The following is a 13,075-nucleotide window of genomic DNA, read 5'->3' as shown; positions in this document are numbered from 1 at the left end:
AGGTAGTAAAACACTGGAACAGGTTACCCAGAGAGCTGGTGGAATCTCCATCCTTGGAGGTTTTCAAAACCTAGCTAGACAGAGCTTTGGCTGGGATGATCTAATTGGTGATGGTCCTGCTTTGAGCAGAGGGTTGGATTAGATGACCTCCCGAGATCCCTTCCAATCCTAACTTCATATGATTCTTTGATTCTTGTCACTGCCTGTCTCACAATACATGGACCCATATGTGAACTTTGCATGCACTATGGAACAATACTGTCACAGCTTTTAATCTTTGTCTGCATCCCTCTCCTCCTAGACATCAACAGCCATGGCGTATTTCCCTGAAAAGGGCAGGTTGGCTTGCTGGCAACCAGAGACAAATATGGTGTGAAAATAGTGAGAGCGAGCAGTGAGTGGGAGAATTTATCCTACTAGCTGCATCTGTACATGTGCTGAGGTGTTCCATGTAGAGGCAATTTTCCAAATCCCAGCATTTGTCAGTTAATACATTCATTTTTCCCCTAATGTTTAATATTATTCTGTGAAGCAGTTTTGTGAAAAGGCTCTAAGTTTAATAGCAGCTCATGAAAGCTAGCTTAAGACTTTGCTTTCTGCTTTGTTTTCTTACAAACCAACCAGGCTCCAAAAGCATTAAATCTCTCTCATGTGCAAAGAGCTTATCTTGTTAAATTTTTGTTTCTTAATCTTTATAAGATAAATCACTGCGTGTTAAGATTTATAACAATTCATGCCAGAAGCTAATCTGTTGTTCAGTTTTAATCCAGTGCTAGGAAGAGTGTGGTCTTGCTTACACACTCTCCATTTTCTTGGGTAGTACAGTTGTTTCTAACTTAAGAGCACTTGTTTTAAGAAGCAAGCAACTCTTCTTTAAGATGGAATTAGCTGCTGGAAACATTATGCCCATGAAATGAATGAAGAAATTACTTATTACTGTATGTATGTCATGATGCACATGCATCAGCATATGATATGAACAGAATAAGAGAAAATAGGCAAATAAGTTAAAATATAATAATAAATTAACTGACAAACTAAATTAACATAATCCTATATAAAGTACAAGAGGCAGCAGCAGCTCCAAGATGTAATTATGAATGTAATTATGAATATAAGAGCATTATTCTAGATAAGTACATCTGTTAACACAATGTTTTTAACATAGCAAGTCTACACGTTAAAATGTGGCAACAACTCTAGATTAATTATAAGTACAAGTGGTTACTGGTTAAAAAATCATCAGTACCCTAAAGGTTGTTTTTTTACAATGAGATTTCTGTTTCTGTAGGTCAGTAGTTCTCAACCTTGTTAAGCTTAAGACACCCCTGGTTAGATTTAAGGCTCCCTTTGTTAAATGTCTCTCTCAGAAAATGCCATCTCTTAATTTTCACTTTTTTTAATAACAGAAAAATAATAGAGCAATTCTTCTGTTGCAGAAAACGCATCAGCTTAGCAGCAGGAGCAGTTCTGGGGCTCCCCCTGTACCTGGGTCAGCCAGGGACAGCAGCAATGGCAGAAGGGGAGTGCAATCACACCACTGTGCCCCTCTGGATCTGCCTAAGCTGGGAGAATGATGGCATCATGTATTGGGCAGGGAGGAATGGACAGGGGCCAAGGGAAGAGTTGGTGAGGGACAGGAGCAGGCACTGGGGAGGGAAGATAAGGACAGAAGAGAAACAGGAGAAGCTCGGAGGGAGACGGAGAGAGTGTCTGTTAGCAGTACAACATACTCCCTTTCACATCCTGGATGAAACCATTAGTCTTTAGTCTGAACACTACTTTGATTTTCCAGCAAATACCTGTGAAAACCATTTGCAGTTTGTGTCTCAGTCCTCCCACTTGTTTCAGGTCCACATACAATTGTTTACTTCCACTCTTATGTCAATTAGTAGAGGGTTGTGCAATATACCTAATGATCCTGCATCCTGTGACTGACTCATGAGGGGCAACAATATGGCTTTACCTAGTGACATTTTTGTTTCTTCAGTTCTTAAGTTTTCTAACAAAAATAAACACATAAGAATATCTAAGGTTTCAAAGTCAAGCTCTCAAAACTTCCTGTGTGATCTTATTTCCTTTGCCTTCTTCATGTACATTAAGATACAGTCTTTATATGACCAGATGCTATTTTTTACTCTGATGTAGTATTGTATCTTGATAATGCTTTGCCTTTCAGAATCATTATGGACTACATATGCCAATGGTGTGGTCAAACTAAGAATAGATCCATCCTGTTCACAAACTCCACTAACAGTTCATCAAATGTTCAAAGAGTCCATGGAAAAATATGGGCCTCTCAATGCTTTGGTCAGCAGAATGAATGGAAAATGGAAAAAGATCACATTTTCAGAGTATTATAGTCTTTCTCGGAAAGCAGCTAAAAGCTTCCTGAAGGTAAGAGTAAACATATTAAAACAACAAATGCCTCAGGAGGAACATTCACTTATAATAGGTTAAAGGCAGGGTGGCCTTAGAGACTAACTCATTCAGAAAGGCATAAGCTTTCATAGACAATAGACTACTTCATCGAATGTTAGCCTATTAATGAACTAATGAAGTTGGCTGTCACATACAAAAGTTTACACTTTTCTGAATGAATTGGTCTCTAAGGTGCCACCCTGCCCTGCTTTCTGCCTGACTTCTGCCTGACTTATGTACTTTGTGATAAATTGAATATTTATCACAGCAATTCCCATATATTATCCTGTCCAGACACAGCCTTCTTAGATTAGCAGCTACACTATTCAACCACCAGAGAGAACTTTTCAGACTATTACAGAAAGGCTTTTATCCTGAAATATCTCATTTTATTTACTTTCCTTGTAAAAGAGGTACATCTGATGGCCCTAATTACCTCAATATCCCAATATTTCTAAATTGCATAGCAACTTCAATTTCTGTGATTGACCAAACCAGTAAGAAGCAGCTGAGAAATATTTAATAGATTATACTTTTTAGTTGTACACATGATAGCTATTTTTATTATTATTTTTAATGGTAGCTGATGGTACTGATAACTGTGGTTGCAAAGATGTTAGAAGAAAAAAGTTACAAAGGCAATCGGCAAGAAACCAGCTGGGAAGTTAGTTACAGCTGGTGAAACAAGGATGTTATTCACAGAGAGGGGATGCTAGAGTCCATGTAAAGTTCTTTCTGGACTCTATACCACAGATTGGTGGCATGGGCTTTAGATTTTTTTCAGGTGCTGAAATGTAATGTAGGTTAGTTTTTAAAATAGGATAGAATTTAGTACACACTTTTTGGAAAAGTCCAAAGAAGAATAAATCCAGCTATGTTTGGCACAGGTACCATCAGGTTGGTGGTGTATAATACCAGGGAAGGTTGCTTTAGTACCTCCCTTCCATTCTGTTCTTTTAGGGCCAAAGGGGAGGGTGGAGAGTGGACATGGAACTTTTTCTCTTTGAAGGCCCTTACATAGAGACAGGGCACAACCTCAGACATTTTGCTCTTGAGCATAAAGAGAACTCAGTTTTACCATCCTTAAGAATATAAATTAAAACATCAGTGAAGGCTTTAATTCCAATGCCAGGTCTTCCCAAATTTATGCTAGCCCAATGGGTAGGTTGAGCAAGCAGAGGGAACATATTGCATCATTCCAAAGAAAGTGTTCAGGGAACACACTTCACTCTGTTCCTCAGAGATCCTGAAGTACAATTCCTTCAAGAACGGTATCCGGGCTATGTAACTTTGTCACCGTCCTCCCTCAGAGCAACGTACAAAATCCATGTAAATCTAATCCCAAGGAAAAAGAAATATATAAGGATTTGGGAAACATTATAAGTAAGAGATGATCTAATATTAATTGTACTTCTAGTTCATGTTACAGAATCCTATTTTGCAATATTTTTTCATAGAATCATAGAAAATTAAGATTGGAAGGACCCTCAGGAGGTCATCTAGTCCAACCCCCTGCTCAAAGCAGGACCAGTCCCAACTAGATTATCCCAGCCAAAGCTTTTCAAGCAGGGTGTTAAAAAACTCCAAGATTCCACCACTTCTTTAGGTAACCGTTCCAGTGCTTCACAGTCCTCCTAGTGAGAGAGTTTTTCCTAATATCCAACCTAAATGTTGGATTTGAACAAATGTTTTTTTTCAGATCTTCCAAGGAACAAGGTTGAACAAATGGGTAGGGAGTTCAGGGGTACGGGAACTGCAGACATTGCTTTCACTGATATTGTGTACACGTTCTATTATATTTTGCAAAGGTGCCTAGAACTATGGACAGGCACTTTTAAAATATGTAGATAATAAATAGATCAATTTTTTCCTCTGCATATATTTGGGTGTGGGGGGTATGTGCATGTGTACAGGTGCACTGAATCTTTCTCTCCAATATGCTTGCATTAACTATCCCAGTGTTTACTGTTTCATTTTAAGCTTGGTCTTGAACGATTCCACAGTGTAGCAATTCTTGGATTTAACTCTCCAGAATGGTTCATTTCAGCAGTTGGAACTGTTTTTGCTGGGTAAGTATAACTACAAGGATAGAAACATTGTGGATTACAGTGCCCAAAGGTCTGAGTTAGTGTTCCCAAAAGTTGTCTTATAGTATTGCCTCATTTTGAAATGTAACCATGACGTAAATTATTCTAGATCCTATTGTGTAGACAGTCACATCATGGAGCTCTATTTCTTTCCCTCTGTGCTGTGTAAAGTAACCCAAAACCCAAGCAATTGAACTTATTTAATACAGGTTCAATTATGGTAGTCACACAGAACGTTTAGTATAGTACAGTCTCTCATCTCTAATCCTAGAGAACCTGCCCGTATGCTGGTTATGGCTTGATGCCACAGCAGAATATGACACGGCTGAAATGACAAAGGAAGCACAGACAAACCTACATTTATCTTCCCTGGTGTCTGTCTGTATAATCCCAATAACTGCTGTTTTTCAACTTAGTTTATCTTGGATTGTGCCTACATCAGCAAAATTCAGACTGGCATTTCACCCTCAGTGGAGCCCTATCAATAGCAGAAAGTAGCAGAGGCTGTAGTATAAAGAGGATGTAACCCTTTTTACTTCATGGTCTAACCATACTCTCAACTGTGGTAGGTAAAATATTGAGCTTTCCACCATTGCCTCTGCTGTTGTTGCCTTAGTGTTTTTAATTTAGGCAAACTGGACACCTCAAACAGCCACAGTGATGGTGCTGGTTTTTTGCTAAGTGCTGCATTCTACTTGGCTGCTGATACTCATGTGTAAAATACCAAAGTAAATAAATAAATAACATTTAACAGCCATGACTGTGCTATACCACTGTGCTTACATGTGGTTTTCATACAGTCTCCAATTTCACCTCCCTTTTGAACATGTATACTATAAAAGGCAAAGTGCATCGTGTGCTTAGTATTTCCTTGCTTATCCCCCAAGTTTGCTTTGTTACAGAGGAATTGTCACAGGAATTTATACGACCAACTCACCAGAGGCTTGTCACCACATTGCTCATGACAGCAAAGCCAATATCATTGTGGTAGACAGTCAAAAACAACTGGACAAAATAATGCAGGTATGAAGAGGTTGCTATTGTAACTTGTCTTGTAGTTCCACATAAAAACATAAGAATTGCCATTTACTGGAACAGATCATAATCTGTCTTGCCCAGTATCCTGTGTTGTACAGTGTCAGAGAATGGAGGCGGAAAGGGAGAATGAACAGGGTATGACCAGAGTTTTTCCCTCATTCCTCTCCCACTTGCAGCCTCCAGCATTTATGGTCTAGGAAGCTCTGAATTAGAGGATGTACCCCTAACTCTCATAGTCAGTAGCTACTGATAAACCTTTCTTCCAAGAATTTGTCTAGTCCCTTTTTGAACCTGGTTAAACTGTCTGCTGCCCCAGCGTCTTGTGGCAGTGAATTCACATGCTATGTGAAAAAACTTTCTTTTCAGTTTTAAACTTACTACCTACCAGTTTCCTTTTACAATCCATAGTTCTTGTATTGAGAGAGATTAGTAAATAATACATTTCTATTTACTTTCTCCTTGCCATTTAGTATTTTGTAACACCTTACATCCTTCCTCAAGCATCTCTTTTCTAAACTGAATATGAGCCTAGACTCTTTAGTCACTTCTTATATGGAAACCCTTCCATATGGCAGGGCTAGTTATTGCTGTTGTCCTTCTCTGAACTTGCTCTAGTTCTTCTGTGTGGGCGGAGCGGGGAGACGGGACAAAATACAACCTGTGGGCCAGGTCCAGCCCACCAAGCGATTGGATCCGGCCTGCAGGCAGGCACGCACCAATTAACTGGATCTCGCCTGTGACTGCTCCTGCAGTACTCTGCATGCGGCCAAGTCCCACCTGTTCCCTCCCAGGGCACTTGTGCTGCACTCCAGCCCATGCCTCCCAGCCCCAGCCAGCAGGCATAGCTTCCTGGTGGCACTCTACTTCCAGTGGTTCCTCCTCCTCCTGTCCCTACTGTGCTGCTCTGGGCAGAGGAGGCAGCTTCAGCCAGACTACTCCTGACCCGGTGCACAGGGTTCCAACTCCTGGTCACTTTCTACCCACTAGGCCACCCAGTGGGATGAGCAAGCAGCCACCTGTGGGTGGAGTGGGTGGAAGGCAGCCGGGAACTGGAGCTGGAGCCTTGTGAGCTGAGGCAGGAACTGCCTGGATGCAGCTTCCCCCAACCTAGAGTGGTGCAGCAGGGGCATGAGGAAGAGGAAGAGGAGGAGCTGCTGGAGACAGGGGGAGCCACGCAACACCCAAGCACCTGCAGCTGCACCAGGAGAAGCCCTGCCAGGAAGCTGTGCGTGCTGGCCAGGGTCAGGAGTGACAGGCATGGGTGGGACCATGGCATGGGCTGCCCCAGGCGGGAGCGGGCAGGGCTTGGCCCCATGTAGAGCGCCACAGAGTCAGCTTCAGGATGGACGGGGGGGAGTGCAGACTGTACCTGCACTGCCCAGGTAAGCTCTGCGGCACACTGCTCCTGCCCCTGGGCAGTCCCCAAAACCCGCACCCCCCCATCTCCCCACACACACCCCCATTCCTCACCCCCACCTCCCACACACAATATACAAGAGTAAAAATTTATTTTGAGCTATTATGCAATCACCTCTATGTACTCTACTCAAAATACATAAATCAGGACATTTTTAAAAATAAAATTAAAATATGTTATCTGTTTGATTTTTAGTATAAGTTTTGTTCTTTATCTGTAATTTATTAAAATGTTATTTTCTGAAAGATTTTAAATGTGCTCTCAGCAGTTCACTAAAACTCATTAAGTGGCCCTCCAGCAAAAATAATTGCCCATCTCTGTTCTGTATCCTTTGAGGATTTATCAGAAGCACTGACAGCTTGTCTATACTTTGGAGAACAAAAATATCAAATTTATTGTTGTATTGCGGCAATTTAGAATTTCTCATTAGGGCAGGGAAAGAACTAAGATTTTTTCTTGAATAACAAACATTTATGGGCATTTGTACATGATACAGGGGTTTAATTCTCCCTAAATTGGAGCGGGGTTTTTTAAAAACCCCGCTTCAATTTAGGGCAAAGTAAACCTTTGTGTCATGTACACCTGTGTCCGCCTGATCCTTACCTGCCTCTCCAGCAGTGGGGAGAGGAGAGCGAACTGCTGGCAGTCAGAGCAGTCCCTGAGCTGTGGGGTGGGGGGGGCCGGTGCTTCCCTCTGCAGCAGTAGTTGCCCCCTCCCCGACCCCAGGCGGCACCTGCCCACAGGCACCCAGCTCTGGCAGTGCCAGGGAGTGCTGCAGCCACAGAGGGAAGCACTGGGCCCTTGTGCAGCTCAGGCAGGCAGGCAGGCTCACCACTTTATTTTTTTCCTTCTGTAGAGCCTGTCTTCCTGGGCTGCTGCCAGGCTGCCTGCGTGGGCTGCCTGCACAGCCCCTGAGCCGCACGGAGCCCGGTGCTTCCCTCCGCAGCTGTAAGGTAGAAAACTAAAACTCCATGGAGGTGTTTTACTTTGCAGCACCCCAGTCATTTGCTGTGTCCCAAAGTCATTTAAGGCACATTACACTGCCAAATGTGCTACAGCAGCTGGAATTAATGCGCAATACGCTGCCGAACGTGCAAACAGCAACGCCATTAAAGTGGTGCAAAAGACATTTAACCTGCTTTAAAGTGTCATCTACAAACGCCCTACAACATTAGCTACTCAAGAACCTGAATCATTGTTACAAGCAGGGCACCTGTAACACTGGGTTGTGTAGTTCGGATTTTATCTGGTAGAGAATATCATTACCAAGTTATATGATAAATAATTATCTTCTGGTGACTATAGCATCATGCCCTAATTCTGTTTCTGATGTCTTTTCTCTGAAAATGGTTGAGAGGGTACAAATTAATTTCAATTCCAATTTCACTAAATTACTAATAAAGATGACTAGTGACTGACATGATGAGCCTTCATCATGAGCTTACCCACTTCATGTGACTTGGGTTTGGGTTTCAGGGAGTACAGTGAAACCCTCTTATAATGAAATTAATACTTCACAATACAACTCTGCTATCATTAGAGATTCACTGAAATCACACACTGCTTATTGTAGGAAAATAAAGTGGGGCTTTCATTCAACCTGAAATGAACATATAATAATTACAGCTCATCACAGAAAAGGTTATCAAAGATTTTTTAATATATACATTAGATATGTCTTTCCTGCACTTGTGAAATATAATTTATCTTTATCAGTTGTGATATCTTGTACTATAATATTTTCTTTTGACTGAATGTGTTTGCCACAATTCATGTAGCAGAGTAGATGATATGGTTCTGGTTATTAGTTACAGTGCAGATAACACCTGAGCCAGCAAGAACTGTCAGTGATTTAGAGCTTTTTAGTTTTAGCTGCTAGCTTTTCCAAAAGGAAACTGAGACTCAAATTGTTTTTAAGACTGTAGGCGTATTATTTAATAATATAAAATAATAAATGTAATAATGTTACATTTTAGTTTTCCATGAAGCAGTAGTGACTCAAATTGTTTTTAAAACTGTAGGCTTATTATCTTAGTAATATACATATGATGGTTAGCATGGACGTACTAAGCAATTGCTGTTTATACTGGTCTCACCAGTTCAGTCGACCATAGTTCAGGTCAAAAGCATAGAGGGCTATGGTGGGTAGGCCACTGAGAAGCAATTCAATGTTCTTACAAGTAAAAGCAAAATATGAAGAAGGGAAGTGAAAGAAGCAGTTATTAGCATCTACCTGTGAAACTGTAAACTACAGACCAAATCCTAGACAGATATTCAAGCATGTAATGCTTTTCTGCTTCTCAGAAATTGTCAAACGGCCTTTTAAAACAGTAAATACATTGTGTACACTTATGTATTACATAATATATCTTAAATATAATAAAGTAGGAATTCAGGAAGAATATTTTCTGTAACCAGCTTAATGAAAGTTTGGTTGAGGCCTGGTCATTTTAGAGGTCATTGGTGTCTGTGAGACAAACACTTGCAATCAGCTCGCTTCTTGTCCACAAAGCACTGCTCTCATTGGATGTAATGTAAAGGAAAAAGGTGTTTTAAATAATCAGGAACTTATTTTGCACCTTTGTCCAAGGCAGTCTGGTTGTGGTATTATCCAGATGTGAAGCCTATTTCTTGTCCCAGTTTTTTTCCTGAGAGGTTAGGCTGACTTCAGTATGGATGGGTGTAAGGATGAGGATCTTGCAGGAAGCTCAGAGGTTTCTTTGTAGACCTCTGTCTAACTCAGTATTTTGGAAGATTTTGTTTGACCTTTTTCTTTAAATAATAAATGCATAATAAATTATACACTTTTTTTCTTAATCCAACAGATCTGGAATCGTTTGCCACACTTGAAAGCTGTTGTGCAATACAAAGAATCTTTGCCAGAAAAACATCCCAATTTATATACAGTATGTGAATCCTAGAACAGAGTTATAATTCATAATGATTAATTTATTATATACATTAATTTTATTTATTTATGACTTTCTTCTATGTTTTTCTCTTTGCAGGCAGATAAGAATGTTCTTAGGTGTGTGTACTCTTCAAAATACTTCAGTATAATTTTTTATTGATTTCATTTGCCCTGTGACTTGCTAATTGATACTTGATATTTGAAATTAGAGCTGCATTGTTTAGCATGTGTATTGTTTCTCTTACTTGACTAAATTAACTTACCGGGCTTCTAGTGAAAATACATACTTATAGGACTGGGTTGTTGGTTGTATTTGTGTTGGTCTAAGGACATAGGCAGGCAAGGTTCTTTGGGTAGATGTGAAATCTTTTATTAGACCAACTGAATAGTTGGAAAAAAATTCTTTGCAACCTTTCGAGCACGAACACCCTTCTTTAGGCATTGGAAGACTCGGCTGTTGTCCTGTTGTTGTTCTTTTATTCTGAGTTCTCCAAGGTTGTTCTGAGTTCACCCCTCCATCAGGCTGTCTCTTAAATACTCCAACGCCAACATTTATTTTTGGACACCATAATCAATATCCAAAATGGTAAAATACAAACCACCATATACAAGTGTGGAAAACTGGAAACTGCTTACCCAGGGTGTTCCCCTGCCCAAGAGCACATGCCCAGCTGTCGCAGCATAGCCACGCTACAGCAAGAGCTCCTGATCCGCCCTGGCTCCAAGTGAGACAGATTGGCGCAATTAGGCGGCCGAGTCTATTTCTGGGATGGAGTGGGGAACTGGAGGGGAGAGGAGGAGTGAATGGTGAAGACAACACGGGGAGGTAGGGCCATAGCCACCCACTGCCCGAGACTGAAGTCCCCGGGAACAGGACAAGAGACCAATATGGTCTTTTGAGCTCAGAGGAGCTCTTAAAAAAAAAAAAACCACACCTAGGAAAGGAGGGAGAAGAAGGAGAGACACACTCTCTTTACCATTTTTTTTTGGTGTTAATTGGCTGCTGCGGGTAGTCAGTTAAGCCAACGCAGCGGCAGTTATGAATGGAAAGAGGAAACCCCTCCGCTCGCTCACGACTCCAGCACCCAAGTGTTCGGGATAACCCGAGTCAAGTGGAAAAGGTGTCCTGAGCCCTCTTTGTGGCGAGGTGGACTTCACTCAGGCCAGCTGTCACTGGCTTCCCACCTGCCTCTGGGCTGCCGCCTGCCTGTCTCGCCTGCCATGCCTTGTTGGTAATTTATTCATAGATGCTAATAAGCAGGAGGCTGCCCATTTCTTACCCCGATGCCAGGGGCGCTATCTGCGGCTCTGATCCTCCCCTACATTGCAGCCCAAGCCTCGCAGATGGCATCCAGATGTTAACAAGCACCCCAGCCCCACACTGGGCTCCAGAATCATCCTGGCAGGACCCTTCTTTGAACCCTCCATTCAGGCGGCCTATGTCACCTTCCTCCGGGCTGCCAAGCTCCTCGTAGCTGGCTCCCCTCTCAGGCATGGACCCCCACTTGGAACGTTCAGCCATACACAGGCCCTGGCCTCATCTCAAAGGCCACTCAGGGTCCCAGGCCCCCAACCCTGGGTGCCCCTTGCAGTGGGTTCCTGGCCCTTTCGACCTTGGTCCTGGTCCCAGCATGGGCCAGTTGAGGGGGCACTCTACCTCCGGCCTCACTAGCCCCACACTCTCTCCGGGTCCCCCTTCCTGGATGTGGGGAGCTGGGGTACCTCACACCACGACTGGTGTCCCAGGGTCTCACAGGGGACTCTCACTCCCCCCCTGGGGCAGCAGGTCATGGTGCTACTACAGATGTTACATTTTGACCCACACTCTGCCTCCCAGCAGTGAAGGACTTACTGGGGTCAGGACTCGCCTCTCTCACACTGGGGCTGAGCCCCTGTTCACTCGGCCTCCGGCCCAAACCTCGGCCTCAGGCATCCAAAGACTTAGCTGGGCCTACTCCCCTTGCTTGAGGCTCCACATTGCCCCCCTTGCTTGGAGCTCCAACACTCTGCCCCTCACTTGGGGCTAGCACACCGCCCCTCACCTGGGGCTACTGATCTCGACCCACTTCCCTGGGGCTATCCCCCTCACTGAGGTTCCGCAACTCAGCCCCCTTCACTGGGGCCCCAGGGGGGTGGGTTTGCTCCCGGGTGGGCTCAGGTGGCTGTAGCCATGCCTGGCCCCAACTCTCCCCCTCAGGGTTTCGTACCCCCGCAGGGCTTAGGTGGCTTCGGCTGTACCTGTCCCCACTCTCCCCATCGGGGTCTCGAACCCCTGCAGGGCTCAGGTGGCCGTAGCCATACCTGGCCCCAACTCTGCCTCTCGGGGTCTCACACCCCCTCAGGGCTCAGGCGGCTTCAGCCGTACCTGGCCCCCAGCTCTCCCTCTTGGGATCTGACACCCCCGCAGGGCTTAGGTGGCCATAGCCAGGCCTGGCCCCCACTCTCCTCGTTGGGCTTTGCACCCCCACAACTACCTCCGATGAAACGCAAACCCACTGAAGGTGAGGGCTAGGGTTAAGGTGCCCCTACCCGCCTTTCACCGGGGTGGTAACTGGCCTGGAATTTCCTGGGGGCTCCTGCACCACCAGGAGCCCTACCAGATCACCCACTCCCAGCAGGGTGAAATTTTAGGTCATGCCCAGGACCAGGAGCCTCCTATCCATCCCCTACAGCTCCTGCCTTTACCTCCAGATGATACCAGCAGCCCTGCAGCCAGGCGATCTTGTTGCCTGGCCTGCAGCAGCAAAACTGCCTTGTTTATATGGGCAGCCCCAGGTTCAAAATGGCTGCCCTCATCAGGCACCTGGCAGCTGCCAGCGTTAGGCTCTTAAAGTGGCAGGTACCTACGGTGCCCTGCCACACTCTTCCAGAAGAAGAGATCTCGGCATTAGAAAGGAAGAGAGAGATGTTTTCCTTTTGTCTATTTCGTGGTGTTAATTGATTGTTGCAGGCAACCAATTAAGCCGGTGCAGTGGCAGTCACGAAAGCAGGAAAAAAAGAAAAGAAAGAGGCCCCGTTCACCCGCAAGGCTGGCAGCTAAACCTGAAGACAGGTGAGGAGAAAGGGCTGTTGTGAGTCCTGGCAGTCGGAAAGGGAATTCAGCGTGGAAGGCAAGTTTATTTTTCTTTTCCTTTTTTTTTTTCCTGCCGGAACTGGCCCTGGCAATGCGAACCAGGTGCCAGTCGTTGTTGGGTTGGGGAG

General features: G+C 44.0%; 1 protein-coding gene across 1 annotated transcript in view; it reads left to right on the top strand.

The window, feature by feature from the left end:
* The window catches only part of ACSBG1 (acyl-CoA synthetase bubblegum family member 1), a 101,644-nt gene that overhangs the window by 25,964 nt on the left and 62,605 nt on the right, over positions 1-13,075 (top strand). The window contains exons 3-6 of the mRNA XM_019504398.1: positions 2,180-2,397; positions 4,402-4,490; positions 5,411-5,531; positions 9,789-9,869. Coding sequence (XP_019359943.1) covers positions 2,180-2,397; positions 4,402-4,490; positions 5,411-5,531; positions 9,789-9,869 — 509 coding nt within the window. The remainder of the gene's footprint in view (positions 1-2,179; positions 2,398-4,401; positions 4,491-5,410; positions 5,532-9,788; positions 9,870-13,075) is intronic.

The sequence above is a fragment of the Gavialis gangeticus genome, unplaced genomic scaffold, assembly GCF_001723915.1.
Source record: "Gavialis gangeticus isolate Ggan-Ray unplaced genomic scaffold, GavGan_comp1, whole genome shotgun sequence".
Taxonomy (NCBI): domain Eukaryota; kingdom Metazoa; phylum Chordata; order Crocodylia; family Gavialidae; genus Gavialis; species Gavialis gangeticus.
This window is presented reverse-complemented; position numbering and strand designations above follow the sequence as displayed.